The following is a 27,131-nucleotide window of genomic DNA, read 5'->3' as shown; positions in this document are numbered from 1 at the left end:
CTGATTAATCTCTCAGCTGTTTCTCACCCTCATACAAACTTGTGCTCAGTTGTCTGTAACCTCCTTCTGATTCAGCACTAGACATGACACATTTTAAAAGTTTAATCTGGATTATTCACATTTCCTCCATTCCTTTCTTAAGTTTGGACAATCAACAAAATGATAACTCAAGCTCTGATTTCTGTGGTGTAAATACTCCAACCAGGGCTGATTTTCAAGCTACACAAGTGATGTCACTGCAGGCAGTTAGGAAGCAATGCCTGCAGCACATCACCGTGGAGTACTTTCCCTGTACAGATAAAATAAATGTAAATAACCCCGAGAGCACTGACAATCGAATGTAGTAAAATTAAGAAGTGATGAGTTTCAAGTATTTATTACCTTTGTCTACAATAGAATTTTTTTAATTGTAAGTTTATATACTTTAATATTTCATATAATAGTTTCGTTGATTGACCGGCTCACAGAATTCCTGAACATTTAACAATAGGCTTTTGTGAGCTGGTGGGAGCCAGCCCCAGCACACCACTGCAACTGTTTTGTAATTCAGATTGTCGAGTGTGGTCTGGGTGGCAGTCAAAGCTCTCTGAATACTTGCTGTGTGAGTGAGTGGCTTTAGCTTTCTAAAGGACAGATGACCAAAGAGCTTGAGGAAATGAGGCCACCATCAGACATCTCCTCAGTAAATGTTGCTGAACTGCTCAGGGCACCAAGCCAGAGCAGGGGAGGGTCTTGTCCCTGAGCTGATATTGGGGAGAAGGGTCAAGTAGTGGAAGCTGCCCATCACCTCTTGGTTCCTTCCTTCTTATAACCAAGTATCTTGGCTGATTAGCAGTGGATTCCCCTATTTTCTTCTCAACAGAGACACCGGGCTAACCAGAGGTATTATATGTCTGAGACTGAGGTTATGTTTCTCACTGTCAGTTAATAAACTGGCATTCTGGTTTGGACATCAGTCTTATTGGGTGGGTCAGGCTGGGTTAGACACTGGCTGGCCATTGCAAACCAGTTCTGGGGTCCTGTCCCATTGGATGATAGTAAACGAGCGCATGTAATAGTTACAAGCAAGGCTTTGGAGTCAGACTGTTTGGGTTCAGATGCCAACGATTAGCGATGTGCCCCTGGGAAAGTTACTCAGTTTCTCTAAGACTGTTTCATCATCTATAACATGGGGACAGTCACTGCACCTTATAATCTTGTAAGGATTCAGTGTGAAATTGCACGTAAAGCTCTTTGCACAATGTCTTGCAGATAGTATGTACTCAAATAATGTAACTGATGATAATAGCAGTAATAGCCTAACAACTTTGGGAAATAGAAGTTCAACTAGTATTAATGAGGTTTCTTTAATGCAGGACTCCTAAAGTCCTTAGGATCTCAGAATGCTTAGGGTATTCCTAAGAAGTGATACTGCATGCTCAGTTTCCAAAACCACTAGTATTTGCATTTGTGAAACTCCCTGAGATGCCCGTGTTTAACTTTTTCTGGAAATCTTTGAAATGTCCCTTCAGGAGAAAAGAGCAGCTGCTCTTCCTCAGCTTTTCCTTTTCCCTTTTTTTGAAGCAGAATTCTTATTCATGCCTGCATCTCAGATACAGGGAGAAGAGTGGAGATTTAGGGACCCTTGTTTTTCCTATGGGAAGAATTCATATGTTTGCGAAGAATATTCCAACTCAAACTGAATTTCACCTTAATGGTCCTTCTTGGTTTCCAAAAGACATCAGAAGAGGAATCTCCTAGGTCTGCCCTCTCCAGCAGCTGGGTTGTTGACATATTCTTTTCTTTTTTTTTTCTTTTTTTGCGGTACGCGGGCCTCTCACTGCTGTGGCCTCTCCCGTTGCGGAGCACAGGCTCCGGATGCGCAGGCCCAGCGGCCATGGCTCACGGGCCCAGCCGCTCCGCGGCATGTGGGATCTTCCCGGACCGGGGCACGAACCTATGTCCCCTGTATCGGCAGGTGGACTCTCAACCACTGCGCCACCAGGGAAGCCCTGTTGACATATTCTTGATGTGGTTTCCAGTTGTATTCTTCCAAGAGCCTGAGGTGTTCCTGTAAGTGCCGCTCTCAGGAGGAAGGAGGGGAGGGTGAGCGGAGGCCTGGGCTGATGGGCAGAAGCAGCAGGCAGGCATGGAAAGATGCAGAGTCCCGGTGATGTGGGTTCAAATCCATCTCCTCCACTACACAAGCAGATGTGTAATCTTAGGCAAGTCACTGACTCTTTCTAAGCCTTTGTCTCCTGAACTGCCAAAGCTGGACTGGTTGTGAGTAGATTGCATGAGAAAATACAGGTAGAGTGCCCAATACTTAGTAGCTCAAGAAGTCTTTACAATTCTTTCTCGAAGAGAAGCGAGAAAAAGAATCACAGAAGGAGGTAAGGATTGGAGGTAATAGACAATTTCAGAATGAACTGTCATCACCTAGTTTAAAAAAAAGCCTCTCTAAAAAGAAGTGATTGTCTTAGTTTTCATGTCTTACTGTGTGACCTTGGACAAGTTACTTTACCTCCTCTGTGCCTCATTTTCCTTCCTGTGGAATAGCGATAAGTAATACCATCTACTTCCTGTGGTTATTGGGAGGATGAAATGAGGTACAGAGCACATAAAGAGCTTAGAATGGTGCCCAGTTGGTAGTATAGGCTCAAAGTGTGTTCGTCATCATCATCATCATTATTATATATTATTATTTTTTTAAATGTTTGTTTTATTTATTTTTTGGCTGCATTGGGTCTTACTTGCGGCATGCAGGGTCTTCTTTGAGGTGTGCAGGATCTTTCGCTGTGGCGCAGGTTCTTTGTTGTGGCACGCGGGCTTCTCTCTAGTTGTGCTGTGTGGGTTTTCTCTCTCTAGTTGTGGTGCACGGGGTCCAGAGTGTGTGGCTCTGTAGTTTGCGGCATGTGGGCTCTCTCATTGAGGTGTGCGAGCTCAGTAGTCGTGGCACATGGGCTTAGTTACCCTGCGGCATGTGGGATCTTAGTTCCCCGACCAGGGATCGAACCCACGTCCCCTGCATTGGAAGGCGGATTCTTTACCACTGGACCACCAAGGAAGTCCCTATTATTATTATTATTATTATTATTATTATTATTATTAGCATCCTTTGCCCAGCTCCTCCCGTTTGCCCTTTATTCTCTCTCAGCTCTACTTTCCTCTTCATCTTTTAAGCCATTAAAAGAGCATCACTGTTAGAAGATGAACGCCCATCCTCCTGCAGGTTCTGTAAGTGTCCATGGCTTTTTCCAAGCTCCAATAGCTCCTATTATCTGGGTCTTTGCTTGGAAATTAATCACGGAGAGCCTTATGATGGCTTTTCTATAGTTATGAGATGTTATCCCAATCTTTCATTGCAACTTTATGCTTTTATTACCATTCTCTCTACACAGGCACTAAACAATAATTCAAGGCCCACACTCTAATCGTTGATGGTGAGAATCACAGCTTTCCATAGACCTAAACTGCCCAGCTTGGGGCAAATACACTACTCAGCACTACTCAGCACTCTTCCTCGAGGGAGAGAAGAGAAGAGGGGTTAAGATTAATGAAGTTTCAGGCCCTGTGCTAGTAAATCCAATGCTAGGAATATCAGCTAAACACAATGTCTGCCCCTGCCTTTGGGAAGCTTAGGGTTTGGTGGGGAATCTGGACAATAAAAAGACAATGTAGGGTCACGTGGATGAATGGCCCAGGATGAGGGACAGCGCCCCCACCTCTCCAGGGGACTGCAAGACCAGCAGCTGTGGGGCTAACAGGGTCTTGGTGCTCTGGCCGGGTGTCAGGCCTGAGCCTCTGAGGTGGGAGAGCCGAGTTCAGGACACTGGTCCACCAGAGACCTCCCAGCTTCATTTATATCAAATGGCGAAAGCTCTCCCAGAGATCTCCATCTCCTTGCTAAGACCCAGCTCCACTCAATGACCAGCAAGCTACAGTACTGGACACCCTATGCCAAACAACTAGCAAGACAGGAACACAACCCCACCGATTAGCAGAGACGCTGCCTAAAATCATAATAAGGACACAGATACCCCCAAACACACCACCGGACACGGTCCTGCCCATCAGAAAGACACGATCCAGCCTCATCCACCAGAACACAGGCACCAGTCCCCTCCACCAGGAAGCCTACACAAGCCACTGAACCGACCTTACCCACTTGGGGCACACACCAAAAACAATGGGAACTACGAACCTGCAGCCTGCAAAGAGGAGACTCCAAACACAGTAAGTTAAGGAAAATGAGAAATACACAGCAGATGAAGGAGCAAGTTAGAAACCCATCAGACCAAACACATGAAGAGGAAATAGTTCTACCTGAAAAAGAATTTAGAGTAATGATAGTAAAGATGATCCAAAATCTTGGGAATAGAATGGAGAAAAAACAAGAAACGTTTAACAGGTACCTAGAAGAACTAAAGAGCAAACAAACAATGATGAACAACACAGTAAATGAAATAAAAAATTCCCTAGAAGGAATCAATAGCAGAATAACTGAGGCAGAAGAACAGATAAGTGACCTGAAGGATAAAATAGTAGAAATAACTACTGCAGAGCAGAATAAAGAAAAAAGAATGAAAAGAACTGAGGACAGTCTCAGAGACCTCTGGGACAACATTAACCACACCAACATTCGAATTATAGGGGTTCCAGAAGAAGAAGAGAAAAAAAAAAGGGACTGAGAAAATATTCAAAGAGATTGTGCTTGAAAACTTCCCTAATATGAGAAAGGAAATAGTCAATCAAGTCCAGGAAGCGCAGAGAGTCCCATACAGGATAAATCCAAGGATAAACACACCAAGACACATATTAATCAGACTATCAAAAATTAAAACAAAGAAAAAATATTAAAAGCAGCAAGAGAAAAGCAACAAATAACATACAAGGGAATCCCCATAAGGTTAACAGCTGATCTTTCAGCAGAAACTCTGCAAGCCAGAAAGGAGTGGCAGGACATATTTAAAGTGATGAAAGGGAAAATCCTACAACCAATATTACTCTACCCAGCAAGGATCTCTTTCAGATTCGACAGAGAAATTAAAACCTTTAGAGACAAGCAAAAGCTAAGAGAATTCAGCACCACCAAACCAGCTTTACAACAATTGCTAAAGGAACTTCTCTAGGCAGGAAACACAAGAGAAGGAAAAGACCTACAATACCAAACCCAGAACAATTAAGAAAATGGTAATAGGAACATACATATCGATAATTACCTTAAATGTAAATGGATTAAATGCTGCAACCAAAAAACACAGACTGGCTGAATGGATACAAAAATAAGACCCATATATATGCTGTCTACAAGAGACCCACTTCAGACCCAGGGACACACACAGACTGAAAGTGAGGGGATGGAAAAAGATTCCATGCAAATGGAAATCAAAAGAAAGCTGGAGTAGCAATTCTCATATCAGACAAAATAGACTTTAAAATAAACACTATTACAAGAGACAAAGAAGGACACTACATAATGATCAAGGGATCAGTCCAAGAAGATATAACAATTGTAAACATTTATGCACCCAACATAGGAGCACCTCAATATATAAGGCAAATGCTAACAGCCATAAAAGGGGAAATCAACAGTAACACAATCATAGTAGGGGACTTTAGCACCCCACTTTCACCAATAGACAGATCATCCAAAATGAAAATAAATAAGGAAACACAAACTTTAAATGATACATTAAACAAGATGGACTTAATTGATATTTGTAGGACATTCCATCCAAAAATAATAGAATACACTTTCTTCTCAAGCACTCATGGAACGTTCTCCAGGATGGACCATATCTTGGGTCACAAATCAAGCCTTGGTAAATTTAAGAAAATTGAAATCCTATCAAGTATCTTTTCCAACCATAACACTATGAGACTAGATATCAATTACAGGAAAAAATCTGTAAAAAATACAAACGCATGGAGGCTAAACAATACACTACTAAATAACCAAGAGATCACTGAAGAAATCAAAGAGGAAATAAAAAAATACCTAGAAACAAATGGCAATGAAAACACGACGACCCAAAACCTATGGGATGCAGCAAAAGCAGTTCTAAGAGGGAAGTTTATAGCAATACAATCCTCCCTCAAGAAACAAGAAACATCTCAAATAAACAAACTAACCTTACACCTAAAGCAATTAGAGAAAGAACCAAAAAAACCCAAAGTTAGCAGAAGGAAAGAGATCATAAAGATCAGATCAGAAATAAGTGAAAAAGAAATGAAGGAAACGATAGCAAAGATCAATAAAACTAAAAGCTGGTTCCTTGAGAAGATAAACAAAATTGATAAACGATTAGCCAGACTCATTAAGAAAAAAAGGGAGAAGACTCAAATCAATAGAATTGGAAATGAAAAAGGACAGATAATAACTGACACTGCAGAAATACAAAGGATCATGAGAGATTACTACAAGCAGCTCTATGCCAATAAAATGGACAACCTGGAAGAAACGGACAAATTGTTAGAAAAGCACAACCTTCCGAGACTGAACCAGGAAGAAATAGAAAAATATAAACAGACCAATCACAAGAACTGAAATTGAAACTGTGATTAAAAATCTTCCAACAAACAAAAGCCCAGGACTAGATGGCTTCACAGGCGAATTCTATCAAGCATTTAGAGAAGAGCTAACACCTATCCTTCTCAAACTCTTCCAAAGTATAGCAGAGGGAGGAACACTCCCAAGCTCATTCTACAAGGCCACCATCACCTTGATACCAAAACCAGACAAGGATATCACAAAAAAAGAAAACTACAGGCCAATATCACTGATGAACATAGATGCAAAAGTTGTCAACAAGACACTAGCAAACAGAATCCAACAGCATATTAAAAGGATCATACACCATGATCAAGTGGGGTTTATCCCAGGAATGCAAGGATTCTTCAATATGCAAATCAATCAATGTGATACACCATATTAAAATATTGAAGGATAAAAACCATATGATCATCTCAATAGATGCAGAAAAAGCTTTCGACAAAATTCAATGCCCATTTATGATAAAAACCCTACAGAAAGTAGGCACAGAGGGAACTTACCTCAACATAATAAAGGCCATATATGACAGTCACACAGCCAACACTCTTCTCAGTGGTGAAAAACTGAAACCATTTCCACTAAGATCAGGAAAAAGACAAGGTTGCCCACTCTCTTCACTGTTATTCTACATAGTTTTGTAAGTTGTAGCCACAGCAATCAGAGAAGAAAAAGAAATAAAAGGAATCCAAATCAGAAAAGAAGAAGCAAAACTGTCACTGTTTGCAGATGACATGATACTATACATAGAGAATCCTAAAGATGCTACCAGAAAACTACTAGAGCTGATCAATGAATTTGGTAAAGTAGCAGGATACAAAATTAATGCACAGAAATCTCTTGCATTCCTATACACTAATGGTGAAAAATCTGAAAGAGAAATTAAGGAAACACTCCCATTTACCATTGCAACAGAAAGAATAAAATACCTAGGAATAAACCTACCTAAGGAGACAAAATACCTGTGTGCAGAAAACTATAAGACACTGATGAAAGAAATTGAAGATGATACAAACAGTTGGAAAGATATACCATGTCTTGGACTAAGAATCAACATTGTGAAAACGACTGTATTACCCAAAGCAACCTACAGATTCAATGTAATCCCTATCAAACTACCAATGGCATTTTTCACAGAACTAGAACAAAAAAAATCTCACAGTTTGCATGGGAACACAAAAGACCTGGAATAGCCAAAGCAATCTTGAGAAAGAAAAACGGAACTGGAGGAATCAGGCTCCCAGACTTCAGACTGTACTACAAAGCTACAGTAATCAAGACAATATGGTACTGGCACAAAAACAGAGATGTAGATCATGGAACAGGAGAGAAAGCCCAGAGATAAAGCCAAGCACTTATGGTCACCTTATTTTTGATAAAGAAGGCAAGAATATACAGTGGAGAAAAGACAGCCTCTTCAATAAGTGTTGCTGGGAAAACTGGACAGCTACATGTAAAAGAATAAAATTAGAACACTCCCTAACTCCATACAGAAAAATAAACTCAAAATGGATTAAAGACCTAAATGTAAGTCCAGACGCTATCAAACTCTTAGAGGAAAACATAGGCAGAACACTCAATGACATAAATCACAGCAAGATGCTTTTTGACCCACCTCCTAGAGAAATGGAAATAAAAATGAAAATAAACAAATGGGACCTAATGAAACTTAAAAGCTTTTGCACAGCAAAGGAAACCATAAAAGACAACCCTCAGAATGGGAGAAAATATTTGCAAATGAAGTAACTGACAGAGGATTAATCTCCAGATTTTACAAGCAGCTCATGTAGCTCAATATCAAAAAAACAAACAACCCAATCCAAAAGTGGGCAGAAGACTTAAAGAGACATTTCTCCAAAGAACATATGCAGATTGCCAACACACACATGAAAGGATGCTCAACATCACTAATCTTTAGTGCAATGCACATCAAAACTACAATGAGGTATCACGTCACACCAGCCAGAATGGCGACCATCAAAAAATCTACAAACAATAAATGCTGGAGAGGATGTGGAGAAAGGGGAACCCTCCTGCACTGTTGGTGGGAATGTAAATTGATCCAGCCACTATGGAGAACAGTATGGAGGTTCCTTAAAAAACTAAAAATAGAACTACTATACGACCCATCAATCCCACTACTGGGCATATACCCTGAGAAAACCATAATTCAAAAAGAATCATGTACCACAATGTTCATTGCAGCACTATTTACATTAGCCAGGACATGGAAGCAACCTAAGTGTCCACTGACAGAGGAATGGATAAAGAAGATGTCGCACATATATACAATGGAATATTCCTCAGCCATAAAAAGAAACGAAATTGAGTTATTTGTAATGAGGTGGATGGACCTAGAGACTGTCATACAGAGTGGAGTAAGTCAGAAAGAGAAAAACAAATACCATATGCTAACACATATATATGGAATCTAAAAAAAAAAAAAAAAAAAGGTTCTGAAGAAACTAAGGGCAGCACGGGAATAAAGATGCAGTTGTAGAGAATGGACTTGAGGACACAGGGAGGGGGAAGGGTAAGCTGGGATGAAGTGAGAGAGTGGCATGGACATACATACACTACCAAATGTAAAACAGATAGCTAGTGGGAAGCAGCCGCATAGCACAGGGAGATAGCTCCGTGCTTTGTGTCCACCTAGAGGGGTGGGATAAGGAGGGTGATAGGGAGACGCAAGAGGGAGGAGATGTGGGAACATATGTATATGTATAGCTGATTCACTTTGTTATACAGCAGAAACTAACACACCATTGTAAAGCAGTTATACTCCAGTAAAGATGCTAAAAACAAAAAACAAAACAAAAGACAATGTATCTCAGTGTTGGAAGCACAGGAGGCACGTGAGCTGGGGGTGGATGTCCAAGTGAGGAGAGCTTAACAGAGGCCTAAAGAACAAGGCAGAAAGGATCTGAGGCCTGGCGTTGCTGAGGGAGGGAGCTGCTGCCTGGATATTGACCTTTTAAAAATATTTATGTATTTTTTATTTTTATTTTTTTAAATTGAAGCATAGTTGCTTTACAATGTTGTGTTAGTTTCAGGTGTACAGCACAGTGATTCAGTTATTTTATATATATATATATGTCTCTATATCTTCTTTTTCAGATTCTTTTCCATTGTAGGGTATTACAAAATATTGTGCATAGTTCCCTGTGCTATACAGTAGGTTCTTGTTCATTGGATATTGATTTTTTTTATACCATCTCATAGTAAATATTCTGAAATGTTCTGAGATGGTTTCCCCCAGTTGTCCTGCACGAGCTGGGCAAGGTGACATGGAGCCAGGGCTTCTCCACACAGGAGACCAGCAAAACTGAGCGCTGTGCCTGATGGTTCCTGAGGGAGTCCACCCTCCAAGCAGTATCCTATCATTGGCCAACCCCGGGAACTTGGCCCCAGGAGACATGTCCCAGAAAAGGTAGCTCTGACAGCTGATGGTGTGTGTCCCTTCCCAACTGTGCACTCATGATGGTAACTTGATACTGGTCCTGATGGAGAGTATTTACAACACAGAAATTGGCAAATGCTACCCATCAGGGCGTTCTTTGCCAAGGCCAGTTGTTAAACATTTCCCAGCGCACCGCTGTGTGTACCTCCACTTGGGGAGCTTTCTGTGCTACCTGTTGCAGGACCTACCACTTTCCAGGTCTCTGTATCTCATTTCGCTAAAGAAATTTACACCCGTTGGATCGGCCCCCTCTTGCACAGCACTTGGAATCTTCTGGGTCCCTTTCATTCTCTCGCTACTGCTGCTGGGACCTGTACCATGCAGGCATTGACTACCCTGCATGTGCCTTGGGCCCTGCGTGTACCTGGGCTTCACCCTGCGGTGTCCTTGATGCGTGATCGGGGGAGCCCATCCTCATGTATGCACAGCTTGGTGCACTGGGGACTTGGTACCTGTGGGGCCACCTGACGAATGGGTAGTGACAGTCAATGACAATGCGTCCTTCTTTGGTTTCCCAGGAAGACGGTTCTGAGATGCATTTCCCAAGTCTCCCCAAGAATCGAGCCTCGTACCTGTGTCTTCTGCAGTCCACTGACAGCCAGTCTGACTAAGGCAGGTAAGGAGATGAAGGCTCCGAGAGTCGGTGACTTGCCTAAGATCGCGCATCTTGGTGGTGGAGGACGTGGGATGCGAACCCACGTCGCAGGGCCAGTGTGTCTTTCCATGCCGGTGTGTTGCCTCTGCCTATCAAGCCAGCTTGCCAGCTCACCCTCCCTTTCCTCCTCCTAAGAGTGGTTCCCATGGGAACATCTCAGGTTCTTGGAATTAAACAGTTAGAAAGCACTCATCATAGCAGTAGCTGCCTCTGATAACAATCCTTTCTTCATGTCGTTAGTGTTCTCCATCTCTTACTTTTCCTCCCTGGGATCATTTCTCACATAAATTCTTGCACCCAAGCCTGTATCCCAGGCTCTGCTTTGAAGGGATCTCAGCCTAAGACATCCTCAGAGTCTGTTGACGTCTGTCCATCACTCACATGACTCTCCTCTTCTGATAGCAGTAACAAGCAGGAAGGGGCCCCGTGATGGGGAAGCAGGTCAAGTGTGACTGACCTCCTCTTTGAAGGAAGTCTTGCCTGGTTCCCCTCAGACCTGGTCATGCTTTGCCCCTATGGGAACTGCACTGCACTGGAATTGATGGGTTTATACATCAGACCTCTCTCCCTCCCGACTCTGGAAAATGAGACAGTGGGACATTCTTTTCTTCATCTTACAACATCCTCTAGCACAGAGTAGGTATCAATAAACTTTTTGAAGAGTGAATGCAGACTGCATTTTTTTCAAAAGTTTACTGTTTAGCACAACTGGGAAAAATCATTCATTCGGCACTCATTGTTGGTAGAAGATGGGGAAGGACATTCCTGATGTGAGCCAAGCCATCCAAACACCACAGAGCGATGGCGAGAAGAAACTCAAACCACAGACAAGGAAAAGTGAAAAATTAAACCTCTAGCAAATAAGGAAATATTAAGCCTGAACCTCCTAAAGCAAATAAAACGCTCGGAATGTCAGTGAGAGAAGCAGAAGCCACTGCTATTGACCAATTTTTATGATTATTTTTTAAAAGGCATGTTTCTTAACACTGCAGGTCTGTGATAAGTTTATCAACACTTTAGAGGAAGTACAAACATAGGTGATGAAAGTTACAGCGAGTGAGTCATATTTGCAGCACGTTGAGGATGATCCTGTCACACAACAAACCTAAATTGCAGCTAATGATATAAACAGAGAATAATGATGTGGGGAAGCCTGCCTGCCTAGAAACAAGAAGCAAGTCAACTTGTGGATAAATAATAAAGCAGCGAGGACACTGAAAAATGGCAGCCAAGTGGAAGCCAGGAGCAGAAAAACAATAGAAAAATGGATCCAGGCAGAGACGTAGAGAATGGACTTGAGGACACGGGGAGGGGGAAGGGTAAGCTGGGACGAAGTGAGAGAGTGGCATGGACATATATACACTACCAAATGTAAAATAGATAGCTAGTGGGAAGCAGCCCCATAGCACAGGGAGATCAGCTTGGTGCTTTGTGACCACCTAGAGGGGTGGGATAGGGAGGGTGGGAGAGAGGCTCCCGAGGGAGGGGATATGGGGATATATGTATGCATATGACTGATTCACTTTGTTGTACAACAGAAACTAACACAACATTGTAAAGCAATTATACTCCAATAATGATGTTAAAAAAAAAAGGATCCAGGGACTTCCCTGGTGGGGCAGTGGTTAAGAGTCTGCCTGCCAACGCAGGGGACACAGGTTCGATCCCTGGTCCGGGAAGATCCCACATGCCGTAGAGCAACTAAGCCCGTGTGCCACAACTACTGAACCTGTGCTCCAGAGCCCACACACTGCAACTACTGAGCCCACGCACTGCAACTACTGAAGCCCGCATGCCTAGAGCCCGTGCTCCGCAACAAGAGAAGCCACCGCAATGAGAAGCCCGCGCACCACAACGAAGTGTAGCCCCCTCTCGCCGCAACTGGAGAAAGCCTGCGTGCAGCAAGGAAGACCTAGAGCAGCCAAAAATAATAAAATTTAAAAAAATATGGATCCAAACAGAAAAATGATCGCAGTGGGTGTGGCAGGGACTATTCCATATTTGCTCTCAGAAGCATCCTCCAAGGAAGAGCTGAAGAAACCTTGTCAATTTTTTTTTTTTTTTTGCGGTACGCGGGCCTCTCACTGCTGCGGCCCCTCCCGCCGCGGAGCAACAGGCTCCGGACGCGCAGGCTCAGCGGCCATGGCTCACGGGGCCAGTCGCTCCACGGCACGCAGGATCCTCCCGGACCGGGGTATGAACCCATGCCCCCTGCACCGGCAGGCGGACTCCCAACCACTACGCCCTCAAATTTTTAAACACAAAAAATAAAGTTAGAATCTTGGCTAAAACAAAGGACAGTGAGCAAAACTTCAGGTGTCTCCTTTTAGCTCTTACTTCTTCTGTCCTGATCCTGCCTTAGGTTTTTTTCTTCTCTAAAGACAGTGAAGACCTGCCAACACATTGAACGCTCCCTTTCTTTTTCTAACCATCAGGAAATTATTGTACTTCAAAATTTAGAGCACCCAAGCATTCCGCTCTTACAAGTTGCTAACGAGGCGGACAAGTAAGGCCCGCAACTGTGATGGGGAGGGCGTGGTTTATAAGGGTCTTTCACAACCACAGGGACGCTCAAGCAGAGTTGAATTCCTGCCGTTTGCCATCAGTATTTCTTATGAACGTGCGCCCATTAATGAGCTTGCAACACGATATTTTAATTGTCTGTTTACATGTCTTCCACCAGCTGGTGTGCTCCTTGAGAGTGCTTTGCTTTTCTGTCCCTCCAGGGCCCAGCTCTGGGCTTGGTAAATAGTAGGTGCTCAATAAATGCAAGCTGGTTTTGAAAAACTATTATGTGCAACTACATGGAAATTGAAAAAAAAAGTTAAGTAAAAAACAGGTCAAGGAAAGAATCCATAGGCAGCCCAAACACTATTGGAAGCACACTTCTTTACCCCCAGCTTTTATATTAGTTAGAAAGAAAAGAAGGAATGAGCTGAGTCTCTCTAGGGAATTTAGGGAGTGTTATGAACTGAATGTTTGTGTTCCTGCAAAATTCCTGTGTTGAAGCCCTAACCCCGCAATGTTCCAAAGCAAACACTTCCTCCATTTTGTTGTGGTTCCACATCTCTCCTTAAGCAAGCATCATAATATACTCCTAACGCGCTCACACAGGCTCAGGAGCCAATCTGGGCCACTTAACAACTGTCAGGGGTGGCAGGGGAGAAGACGTATAGGAATAAAGCCAGGAATGGGGTACATTGAGACAATAACAGTAGTTCTGTTTAGGGTGGCACAATTATGGGTGATCTTTATTTTTTTTTCTGTTTTCTAAATTTATATTGTGGTCATATGATATTTATATCATTTAATCTTTTACTTGTGAGAAAAAATGCTGGGGAAAGAGGCAAAACAAACACATAAGCACAGTAGACACACAAACACACACATATATACACACACCTTTACACACATACACGCAAAGACACATATTCACAAGCACACGTACAAACACACATACTCACAAACACACATGAGCTCCAGAATAAGAAACCTTGCTTGGATTCCTGGTTCTACCTCCTAGTATAAATTACCTTGCTCAGTCCCTCTTTTTAAAACTCTGTATACTGGGCATAACAGCCGGGCTGCCTGTCTCTGTGGCTTTTCTGTGGGTTTACTGTGGGGCCCGATTCCTACAAGGCAAGTAAAATGCTGTGCTGGTGGGGGGTGGGTGCAGCACGCCTCTACACTTCCCACCACAGCCTTGGATACAGTCACTTGGATGGTGAAGATGATCGTTTGGAACGTGTTCACTTGCCAAGAATAAGAGGGCAATGAAAACAGCCCAACTAGCTCATAATTTGTAGCCACTGTGGCCGGCAGAGAGGGAGGAGGTGAGGCTCAAGTACTGGCCTGGGAGTCGAGGGAATTTGTGCTGCCCTTTATGTCCCATGTCTTGGAGAAGGATCAGCTCTCCTCACCTGAGTAAAACCCACCCCAGAGGGCTGAGGTGAGCATCTGACAGCTGAGGCTGTCAGCTGACGCACCATGGCCCCATCCTCACCCGAGTGCTGTTTGACAATGCGTGTGAGTGTGCCAGGGAGTGATGAAAGTGACACGCGTTGGGGAAGAGACAGGGAAAGGAAGAAACAAACGAAAATTGTATTAAGTGCCCACTCTGAGACATTTGTACACAGCACACGGTTTATAGCTGACACGTGGTTGCCCCAGACTTTAACATGGAAGGAAGAGCAAGGGTCATCAGCCCCATTTTACAGAGGCAGAAAACTAAGGCTTGTGATTCAGAGTCACCTGTCTGCACTCACAGAAGTTAGGGACAGAGGCACCGGGGTTTCGAACACCAGTCTTCCCTCCTGACCCAGGATGCCGCCGATCAGGGTGATGGGGCAAGCGGGGTGTAGGGCCTGGGACAGTCATCCCTGTTCCCAGAGGGGCTGAGACTTGGTTACGAGCTCAGCTTTAGGAGAGAGCCAGCCGGAGACTCAAGGTTCGACCCCACCGCTTCTTGGCTATGTGAGCTCGTCCACAAAGCCACTTAGCCCTCTCTCCAAGCCTCAGTCTCCCCATCTGTAAAATGGGGAAATAATGGTTCCTGACAGGATGGCTATGAATCTAGAGGAGCCAGTGCCCGTGAAGTGCTCAGGACAGCGCCTGGCTCAGTGTAAACAGCAACCTTCAGCTGCCACTACTACTTTGTCACTTGTCCAGTACCCACAGCTGCTCATTTAGAGTTTATTAAATGACTAACCAGAGCACGGCACTTTCCTGGCAGCGCCTCCCCAAACCAGCTGACAGTTTTTAGAAATCCGAGATGAGATGGGCAGAGGCTCAGAGGATCCAAACAGTCATGTGTTTATCGTTTGTGCTGCTCTGAGCTTCTGTTCCATGAAGCAGCTCCTACTGATGCCTTCAGGAAGGAAGGAAAGCATAAGACCCCAGTTAGCCTGCCTGCCTGCATCACACAGCAGCGAATCAGGGAGGAAATGTGTCCTGGGGGCATTCACCTGCCAGAGGATAGAAAGACAGGGCCCACCCCTCCCCCCCCCAGAGTGATGACAGAGGCTGACTTTTACCATGGGCCCGGCCATGCCCGCCCCCCACATTGCCCCTGACATTTTCACAACAACCCCATAGAGGAGGCACTGCTGTTATCCCATCTCACAGATGGAGAAAGAAGAGAAGAAGCAAAGTACCTTTCCCAAGGGCTCACAGCTGTAATCGGAGGGCTTGAACGATTCCGGAGCCTGCCCTTTGAAGCCTTATGGGAAATCTTGTCTCTGCAGCCCCTTATAGCTCACAAAATATTTCCCTTTTGATCTTATCTGACTCGCCATTTGTTATGGACTGAATCGTGTCCTGTCCTCTCCTACCCACTGCGAATTCATATATTGAAGTCCTAACCCCCAGAACCACAGAATGTGACCTTGTTTGGAAATAGGGTCACCGAAGTTAGTTGAGTTCACGCTGGAGCAGGGTGGGCCTCCATCCAATATGACTGATGTCCTTAGAGAAAGGGGAGATTTGGAGACAGACAGACAGACACACACACTCTCACACACACACACACAACACCATGTGAAAACGGAGGCAGAGAGAGACAGTGATGCTTCTGTGAGCCAAGGATTACTGAAGACAGCCAGCAAACCACTGGAAGCTGGGGGAGAGGCCTGGAACAGATTCTCCCTAACAACCTAAGAAGAAAGTAACCCCGTTGACACCTTGATTTCTGACTTCTGGCCTCCGGAGCTGGGAGACAATAAATGTCTGTTGTTTAAAGCCATTCAGTTTGGGTTACTTTGTTACGTCAGCCCTAGGAACAAATATACAACTGTTCCGGGAAATAGGGTCAGTTGCTCCTATTTTATAGGCGAGGAAAAGGAGACTCAGAGAAATGAAGTGTTATAGGCCAGAGAGCCCAGAAGTGGGAGGGTTAAGAAACCCAGTATGTTTGCTTCCTGTTCCAAAGCTTATCCCACCTGATTGGAGCTGCTCTAGCCTGTTATCATACGCCACATATTGGCAGAGAGCTTTACAGTTTGCAAGGGTTCAGCACATATAGGCTCAAGTGATGGCACAATAAACATAAAATCCTTTGCAATAACAGGGAACGTGGTAGTAGCTCCATTTTCAGTGGATGAAAGGGGTGTTCAGGAAGTAGGATGGATTCTGGAAGGTGAAAGCGAAGGCAACATCCACAGTGTGTTTCCCTGCCGGGATATGACCTTTATTCATGTGTTCTCTGATTTAAATTATGTTCTCCTATTCAAATGATCTTGGCCTGCAGAAGAGTTATTTATCCCTCTTCTCTGGCCTAGCGAATAGGCCAGAATCCGTGATGAACACATCAGGACAGATACCTCGGGAAATATTTGAAAACAGTCCTTCTGATGTCACTGTGCAAATAAGACATCAAGTGATTCCTCCAATACCTAGGAAGGCAAACAGAAGCAGACAGACATGTCCATTTCCAGCCTTTGGAAGCAGCAGAATCTCATCTGGGTCACGTGAAAACACAGCCAAGAGCAGTCTGCACTGACCCTGTCCCTGGCTCACAAGGAAACCCAGATTTGTGATGTGTTTTCGGCCAAATGACAGGTGTAAAAGCAAGAGTGATCATTTTCTTCGTAACAGATGTGTATTCAGAGCTGAGTTCCTAGACCTCTTAACAAGGAGCGGAAGTACCTGTCCTGAGGCCCCGGGAACCTTCTGCCCAGAGCATCCTGTGTTCTCCTTGCTTGGTACCTTGCCTAAGAGTCCCTGACCCCAAAGACCTCAACTCTGTGGCGGACACATTTGCAATGCGCTGTAAGAGCAGCTTGCCAGTTCATACTGTCCGGTCAGCACCTTGTAGTTCCTCCAAACTGATGCAAGGTACAGTTACCTTTTCCATTTTCACAGGTAACTGTCAGTGAACACGTCAAACCCTTGGGACCTGAAAGCAGGGCTTCCTAACCAGGGGTGGGCGTCATGGCAAGACTGGGGGATGTCAGGGATGTTATGGCAGAAGAGTCAACACCGTCCCTACGTCTTGGCAGGTGGGCAGGAATTTTGCAGGAGGACAAAGACGAGGGAAGGGCATGAGAGGTGGAAATAAGAGCACAGATAAAGGTGAGGAGGCAACAGACTCAGGTTTCTGAAGAGCCACAGTGGTCCATTGCGGCCGGAGGGATGGGGACAGTGGGCAATGGGCAGGGGCTTCCACCTACCCCACCTCCTCCCAGGGCCGGCCTCCCCGCCTCCCCATCACTCTGTGTTCAGCCTCATCCGTGTTTGTTGAGGCTTGGATGCTCCAACCCCCATCTCTCTCCAGCTTCCAGGCCTTTCCCCGGGATGTGGCGCATGCTTGGGTGGGTCACACCCCGATCCAGCTACCCTCCTCCAGGGCTCATTTCCCCCTGCTGTGATTGTCTGGTTGCTCCTTGTTGAATGGATGGCGTATTAATTTCCAATTGCTGCTCTGGCAGAGTACCACAAACTTAGTAGCTTAACACATCGCAAATGTACTCTCATAGTTCTGCAGGTCAGAAGCTTGAAATGGGCCTGTGTGGGTTAAAATCAAGGTGTCCACAGGACTGTTTCCTTCTAGAGGCTTCTGCGTCCTTGTCCTTTCCGGCTTCTAGAGACCACCTGCATTCCTTGGCTTGCGGTCCTGCATCACATCACCTTCCCTCTGCTTCCTTTGCCACATCTCCTCTGACCCTAGCTCTCCTGACACTCTTGTGATTACATCAGCCCCACCCACATAGTCCAGGGTAATCTCCTCATCGTAAAATCCTTAATTTAATCACATTTGCAAGGTTCCTTTTGCTGTATGAGGTAACATATTCGAAGACTTTGGGGATTAGGATGTGGGCATCTTGAGGGCGCCATTATTCAGCCTGCCGCAGATGAATACGCTGGCCCAGAGCCGTGACTCATCGTGCTTGATCTGTTGGATAGTTAGAGCACACTGAGCCCTGGTGCATGGCAGGGTTGGGGGCATGACTGAACTGCAGAGAACACGTGAGCAGGGCATGCTGGGGGAATGTGCGGGGAAACTGGGAATGTGTGCGCGAGCCGGGGGTGATTATGTTGAAAGGGGGACATGCAGCAAAAAAAATAATAAAAGGGACATAAAGCAAACATAGTGGTTACTTCTGCAGCCTCAGTTTCCTTACCTGAAAACTGGGAGGATGGACCAGGCAGAATGCGCAGCTTTGTAAGGCCATGCCGCTAGAATATCAGTAAGGACTGAGGCCAGCAATCTGACTTCCCAAGCTGTACCTCTTTCCCATCTCCCATGTCCCCTTATCCCATCCTTAAATAGCCCTTCTGTCTCTCTCCCTCTGTGTGTGTGTGTGTAATTTATTGAGATACAATCTGCATACCATACAATCCATTCATTGAAAGTGCACAGCACAATGGTTTTTAGTGTAGTCACAGAGTTATACAACTGTCATTAATTTTAGAACATTGTTATCTCTCTGAACAGAAATGCCCCCAGCCCTAGGCAACCCCTAACCTACTTTCTAAACAGCCCTTCTTTGGACCCAGCACCCCCTGGCTCTTTGCCAGCCCTTTTTTCTGCTCAGTGCCAAATAGGAGGCTTATGCTGGCTGTCAGACTGTCCTCCCCATGATTCTCTTCCCGACCCACTGCTTTCAGACTTCTGCCCTCGTCATTCTACTGAAAGGCTTTCTGAAAGGTCAACAATGACCCTGGGGCCAAATTCAAAGGCTTTTCTGCTCCGTACTTCCTGACTTGTCCGCAGTCCCTGACTTTAAGACCTGTCATGGTGGTCCCTTTACCACTGCCCTGCCCGGGACACCTCACCTTCTCCCTACTGTGTGAATGGTGGGGGATGCTAGGATTCTGTCCTCACCCTCTTCCTTCTACAGTGGAGAAGTTAATGCCCACGGTCTGAATGCCAGCTTTGCCATGCACCAGCTGTGGGAGCTTGGGCAGCTAACTTCATCTAAGTCTACTTTCCTTATTTATATCTCAGGAAGAGTAACAGTACCCACCCCTCAGGGTTATTGTGGGGACTAAATGAGTTAATTCATAGGAAGCACTTGCTTGGAGAACTACTTGGCACATATAAACAGGCTACGCTAAGTGTTTGCTAATATGATTATGTTGCTCCTTCTTTTGTTCAATTGAGTTTATTCATAGCCATGTTTTTTCAATAACTTCTATGCATCACACTTCCCTGGGGTTCAAATTTCCATTAAATTCAATTATAAGCAGGGGCTTTGGGCAAGTATAGCTTCCCCAAAGCCTCACTTTTGTGACCTGTAAGACGGGGGTAATAGTAGTTGGGTCTTAGGGTTGTTGGAGAGTTTAAATAAGTTAATACATGCAAAACATTTAGAACAATGCCTGCCATGCGTAAATCCTCTAGAAATGTCAGTAGCAGCAGTAGTTGTAACTATCCAGCCTTCATCTCTCACCTCCACGTGATGGTGGGTTTGACTTGACCGTGGACATCACTTGCACGTTCTACCATCATCTTAAACCAAAATCACATCTGAGCTCATCAATTTTTTCACGGCAGCTTCAATCACTGCTAACTCAGATCACACTGTTGGCACCCCCAGTCCTGGTTTCCCAGGTCAAAGACCATTGGTCATCTTGCATCTCCTTTGTCCTTTGTATCCAATTTTCATCCTTCCCAATGACTCACATTTGCTCATTCCCTCCCATTCACTTCCCCCACTTTTGTCTGGGGCTTGCCTGCCCAGGTCTGAAAGTCTTCAATGACCTCTTGCCTGCCCCCCGTCCATCCACCAAACCAAAGTACACATGATACAAAATACATTGCCCACTTCTGGATGATGCTTCTAAGTACTCTCCCTATCCCCAACTCTGCCCCTGAAGGAGCTTCTAAATCTTTAAAAAAGGTCTCCAGGAGCCAGTCTCCAACTGCCATAATTAAATGGGACTTTCCACGGTTTCTCCTCGAGTCTTTGCCTCTTAGTTTTGGTTTGGGTATATGTTTCAGATGCTTGGCTTCATCCTTTCTTTTCAGTCTGGTGTTGGAGGTGACGCCTGTGGCTTCTTTAAAACTGAAAATCACACCTCCACCCATCCTTCTCTCTTGAGTCATCCCACCCTCCCTGTTCAACATTAATCTGCCTTTTATCCAGTCAGCCTCTTGCTCTGTGTCAGATAAGGGTCCCTATCAAGCTCAGCACCACATTATTTTTCCTTAATTTATTCTTTTAGGCAGACCCATCTCTGTATAGGTTTTGTGATGTCATAGAATGAAAGACACATTATAATTAAGCCACAACTATTAACATGAAAGGGAAAATGTGGGGGACACATAATGAGGGATTGGAGCACTTAAATCAAATAAGTGACTGCATTTGGTCAGTGAACTTCACTACAGCCAAGGCAAAGAGAAGTGTACAAGGAAGGGCACAATTAACGTAATTTACTAAAGGTAATCATGCCAGATTGCTGGGGAGACAAATTTACCTTCAAACAGAAGGATGACATCATCTCATAGACCAGCTCTAGGAGAATTTCTGCAGTGATGGGAACATTCTTCCATCTCTGCATGGTCCAGTATGGCAGCCACTAGCCACATGCAGCTACTGACCACTTGAAATGTGGCTAGTATACCCAAGGAACTGAATTTTTGGTTTGACTTAATCTTAATTAAATTTGAATAGCCACATGTGGCTAATGGTACCATAATTGGAGAGTGTAACCACAGACTTGTATGTAAATTATGTTGTAAAATATCTTTAATAGAATATTTCAAAATTGCCAAGATCTCTCTGCAGCCCTGTATCCATTTGCTGGGGCTGCCATAACGAAATACCACAGACTGGAAGGCTTAAATAACAGAAATTTATTTTCTCACAATCCTGTAGGCTAGATATCCAAGATCAAGGTGTCAGTGAGGTTGGTTTCATTCTGGGGCTCTCTCCTGGGCTTGCAGATGGCCCTCTTTTCACTGTGTCCTCACATGGTCTTTATGCAAACATCCCTGGTGCCTCTTTTTGTCCTAATCTCTCTTCTTATAAGGACACCAATCAGATTGGATAAGGGCTGCCCAAAGGCCTCATTTTAACTTAATTATTTCTTTCAAGGCCCTATCTCTAAATATAGTCAGATTCTGTGGTATTGGGGGTTAGGGCTTCAACATATGAGTTTGAGGGGGGACACAATTCAGCTCATAACAGAGCCCTCTGTGCACTATTAAACAGCAGACAGGTAAAGGCACTTTTGATCAGAGGCCACAACTGGATAGTTCAGGTGTGTATCTTTCTAGCGACATACTTGGGACTAGGATGGGCTTCTGGGAATTGGGAAATCAAAGGGTGTCATATTCCTTAGGCCACAGTCTCTAATAGCAATCCCCTCACCCAGAATGTCAACTCACACTCCTCTGCCTGGCAGTGAAGGCCCCCGAGATTTGACTCCATTGACTGAACCAGCCTTTTCTCCTCTCTTCCTTTGTTCCTGTTCCTCTGCTTTTTTTCCAGACCTCTCTACCCCATGTACCTTGTACTCACTCCTGCTTCTCTGATTTTGTCCACACTGTCCCTCCTGATAATACCTTGTTTTTTAACTGCAACATCATCCTAAGAATTTATATCCTGCTAATCTCAACCAAGACCCACCTCATTCTCAAAACCATCTCTGAACATTCAGTCTTCCTTAACATCATTCTCTCTTGTTTTCAAATCCAGTCACACTTGAAACAAACACCCCATGATTGAAAATGAAGTTCTTCTCTAGTTGTTTCTAGGTCTTAGTGTTGTCTCTGAAACAAAATCATAAACGCAAGGGTCAGGGAACAAGTGACCTATCCCTTCTGTAGACTTGACATCCTAACATAGTACAAGCACATAGCAGGTGCTCAGTAATGTGTCTGCTGCTTGGTTGACAGATGTAAGTATTTTTTGTCCCTTTCCCACCTCTGAACTGTTTTTCCAACTTCATGTACAATTGCACATTTAGTATCTGGAGCAAACCAGTTGCACGTTTAGCATCTGGAGGCTGCAGCATATCACTCACTCTTTGTATTACATTTACAATAAAGTCAAAGATAGATGGCTGAAAAGAAACTCTAATCATCTCTGATATTATTAAATCTTCTAGTCTGAATTCTCAGAGAGCCCAAGAAAAATTTCTTTAAATCCCTATGGTCTTTCTATTCCATAGATGAAGTTATGGAGCTGGCCTGAGAAGCAATTTCGTGAAATCATTTACCAAAGGGGAGGGGGGAAAGTCATTATAGTCCTCCTTTGGAGGTTTGCAAGTAATAAGCATGCTCTCTTCTCTTCAAGCCCAGAGGAGCTGCGTGGGCTTGATAAACGGCTAAGCTTGGCCCACCGGCAGCTCTAAAAAGATGTCTGTAAACATTACAGAAGAGAACCATCAGAAAGTTGGTGGGTGTTACTGATGAGTGGCTGTGGGTGCTTTTGTTGGCCAACATGGCAGCAGCCTTCTTTCTCTCCTCTGTGAATGACTAGTGACCTATACTTCCTTTGTTTTCCTGGTGACTGTCTTAACCGATACGGCTTCTTTTAAAGCAGTGGTTTTCAACTAGGGAAAATTCTGCCTCTGTCCCCATCCCACCTGGGGGACATTTGACAATGTCTGGAAACATTTTATGTTGTCACAGCTGGCAGTGGGAGGTGCTGCAGGCATCTCCTGGGTAGAGACCAGAGATGCTGCTAAACATCTATCTTCCCTTGTCCCTTTGCTTTTGAGGGTCTCTCTGCCTTGCATACTCTTCTTCCAGTTTTTTCCTATTCATGCCCCAGTTCAAACAACACCTAGCTTTCCTTATCGAAAGCCACTCTACAGCATGCATTCTCAGTGGGAGCAAGGCCACCCCCAAAGGGGTAAAAATGGATTCTGGGAGGATTTTTTAAAATCTTACTCTTTTAATGTATGTAAAGCACAAATACACATACAGGACATAAACAGATGGATGATAGGTAGGTAGGTAGATGGCTGGTGTATCTATGGTACTAAAATTTCATAGAGGTGGTTGATTAAGAAAAAAAAAGTCTAAAAAAGCTCCTTAGGGAGCAATAATGAAAAAAAGGTTGAAAAATATTGCTCTGTGGAGACTGTCTCCCCGCTCCACTTACTCGCCAACATATACCCTAATTTACCTCCTTCCAGAAGTTACTGCAATTGGAGAGTACCCTACTTATTTTTAGTTCACTTGAGTATTTTCTGCCCCTCCCCACCCCTCTGAAAGTGAGCTCCTTGAAACTCAGGGATCTTGGCCGTCTCTTTGCCACTGTGCCCCCAACACCTGCACATGGTTGGGCATGTAATAGATATTCAGTCCATACTTGGTGATTCAGTTGCGTTATAACCAAGGAATGATTTCCAGTACTAAACCAAGGACCCACTGGGCCAACCAGACCCCTCTTCGATTTCAACCCTCACTTAAATGCTACCAGATTCATTGGGTCCCTTTTGGGCAGTGAGCTTAAGTCCCCTTCTTTCCTCCATGGTCAAGTTAATCTCTTAGCCCTAGTCTCAAGTAGCTCAAATTTTCTCTCCTCCCTGACCTCTGAGACCCAGCCACTGCAGTTCAGCCCTTGTCTATTCCACTGACATACCATAGTGAATACCATATGGATGTTTGACCCACTGAATTAAAACATTTGATCCATTAAATTAAAACATTTTGACCCAAGTATAACGATAGGTTAACCATCTTAGAAATTACACAACAGAAGGAATGTATGATGATCTGATTTGATTTAGTAACACATTGAATTACAGTGAGCATATGCTGTAGAAAAAAGACTGGAAGGAAGCAAACCAAAATACTAACAATGTTATCTGTCTCTGGAATGTGGACTTGCAGTTTATTTTCTCCTTATGTTTTTGGCTAATTTAGGAATTTCCTATAATAAGCATGTATTTCTTTTACCATAAGGAACAAGGGGTTTTGGTGGTCGGGTTTTTAAAGTATCATTCATGATATTGCAGTATCAGAGAGGCATATATAGGCCTGATCCATGGATCCGGGACCAGGCCCCTCTGATTACATGGTGACTCCCACAAAGCTTTTTAGGGGGGGATTTCCGTGCTTAGGAAAGCCATTAGATTTTGCCCAACCTAGTCCATTAAGCAAATAACACCAGCTTTCTTGCTAGGATGACAGCTACTATCTGTTCCATGGAATTTTATTTTTGTTAAGTTTTTCAGAGGTGTCCGTGACTCCCCAAAGTACAAAAATGTACTGTAAGACACTCACCCATGCAAAATGCAAAAACCAGCCAAACGAGCAAAAAACACACTCCCACATCTTTCTCAGGGGCTTCATGGCTCCCTGAAGCCAGGGTCATGACATCCTGACCTAGAAGATTTCTTAGTGGAATGCCTCTTGAAACCTAGACCACATGTCTTCATTTTCTCCTCACGGGCAGCTACCGTGACTGGCTTCCCAAATGTCCAAAACTTCCCTTGTCCTGAAGAATTTTCTAGATGCTGCCTCTTCCTAGCACATCTCCCCTGAACCAATATGGTCAGTTCACACTTCAGTATTCTTAAAGGTGACACGAGGGGCTCTTAATTTTTTTTTTGTGATCAAGGAATGCTTTCAAATACTAGAACTTTTGGCAGATCAGTTAATAAAAAGACTCAGTCAAACACTAGATCCAACAATTCATTAATAATTACAGTGCCCAGGGTGGCAGCTAGCAAGGTCTGGAAGGGGCTCCAAGCATCGGGGCTTGGCACACAAATCATGTCAACTCTGAACCATTGTCCGCCCTGGCCTTGATCTCACACACTCACATGGTGAGGCTATAACTGACGCTGCACAATGCGCACGCTCTCTTGTGACCAAGGTGAATCATACACACCCATCAAGATTTGGCGACCTACCCGGGAAGGGTTCATGGCATGAATGGCATGTTGACACACGTGGTTTGAGAACCACTATGAAACTTAAAGTATTTCTTACATCCAAAGCACTCTATACTACAGGACAATGACTTTTAGGACCCTCATTTAAAGCAAACAAACCTGGAGAAAAATCACTTAATAAAAGAGCAGATCTGGCTGCCCAAAGCTGACTAAAAAGACAGAGATTATTTGCTGGGGAAACATCATCCTTACCTCCTCCAGGGCCCACAGGGAGTCCACCACGGGCTTGACTTTTTTCTGGTTGTAGAGCCCAATGAGTTTGTCCACCACTCCTCGAATGAGGCCAGCACGGCCCTGTTTGAAGAGCAGGTTTAGAAGGGAAAACCCAGCAATGACTTTGTTCTCTTCGTATAGCTTGATGGGGTTCACCTTCTCAACCTGCCACCACTGGAAAGAGAGAAAGTGTGGGTTACAAGGAATCAATGCCAGGCCATGTTTGTAGCATTGCAGGGAGACAATGGGGCTGCACTTGGGTGGATTCCAGCTGCCCAGGTGGTAGCTCTTGCTGGTGTGTTTCTGTCAGCACCTCTTTGGCTGAGCACTGCTACAGGTGCACAGTGATGCTTCCCAGAAGAGCCCAGGATGTAGGTGGGACACAGCCCTTTACAAAAACAACTGCTAGACCACATGTGATCAGAATGTTAAGTCACACGGTTGGGACCATCAGATCTGGAGTTGGATCCTGACTCTACAGTTTGCTCCCTGTTATTCTCTGTGCTTCATTTTTCTCAGCAACATACACTGGCAGGATGCTGCCTCCGAGGTTTCCTGGGAGAATTTAGCGTAGAGCGCTTGGCTGAGTGGATGGCGGTGGTGGTGATAGGGCTGGTGAAGGGAACGGGGAGGGGTGGGGGGACGTGGTGGGAGTGATGCCTCTGCCTGCACGAGCAGCTTTCCTTGGGGGAACAACAGCAAGGCTGGAGAGGTGAGGCAGAATGCATCAGATAAGGAAGAGGAAGGAAGCGTAATATAGGAAGAAGGAACAGCATATCGGAGCGATGAAGCCACAGTGTTGGAACTAAATTGATGGTTCTCAACTGGGGACGGTTTTACCCCCCAGGGACATTTGGTAAATGTTTGGGGATGTTTTTTGTTATAACCCAAGGGGGGGAATCAGCTGGCATCTAGTGGGAAGAAGCCAGGGATGTTGCTAACTCTCCTACAATACATAGGACAGGTCCTCGAAACAGAATTATCCAGCCCCAGATGTCACTAGTGCTAAAGTCCTAAGTGGGATACCCACACCTGGCACATATGGCTCCCTTATTTCCTGTCTTTCATCTCCCACTCCAGACATGAAAATAAGTAGGTAATCCATTAACAAACTACAGAAATGGTGATACAGCTGCTTTGTTCTGATTTAATTGTGTTTCTTCTGGTGCTGGTTAGAATTTAGAAATTCAAAGGTCCAGCTTCTAGAGGGTGCTAAGAGATCAAAATGTTTAATATAGAAGGCAAAGAGAAGTGTGATGGACACTTAGGAACATCTATAATAGTTATGTTATCGGTGTGTTTCTTTTACATCCTGCCTCCTTCCAGGATTGAGGAAACTCAAAAAAGTAAAATATCTTGTTTTTTTTAAGTGGGGAAATCAGATTGTTGGAAAATAAGTGTAAGAAAGACAGGTT

At 44.4% G+C, this 27,131-nt stretch overlaps 1 protein-coding gene across 1 annotated transcript in view; it reads right to left on the bottom strand.

The window, feature by feature from the left end:
• Positions 1-27,131, bottom strand: part of VAT1L (vesicle amine transport 1 like) — a 146,528-nt gene that overhangs the window by 44,567 nt on the left and 74,830 nt on the right. The window contains exon 7 of the mRNA XM_065899199.1: positions 25,696-25,890. Coding sequence (XP_065755271.1) covers positions 25,696-25,890 — 195 coding nt within the window. The remainder of the gene's footprint in view (positions 1-25,695; positions 25,891-27,131) is intronic.

This window comes from Phocoena phocoena, chromosome 20 (genome assembly GCF_963924675.1).
Source record: "Phocoena phocoena chromosome 20, mPhoPho1.1, whole genome shotgun sequence".
Lineage (NCBI taxonomy): Eukaryota > Metazoa > Chordata > Mammalia > Artiodactyla > Phocoenidae > Phocoena > Phocoena phocoena.
This window is presented reverse-complemented; position numbering and strand designations above follow the sequence as displayed.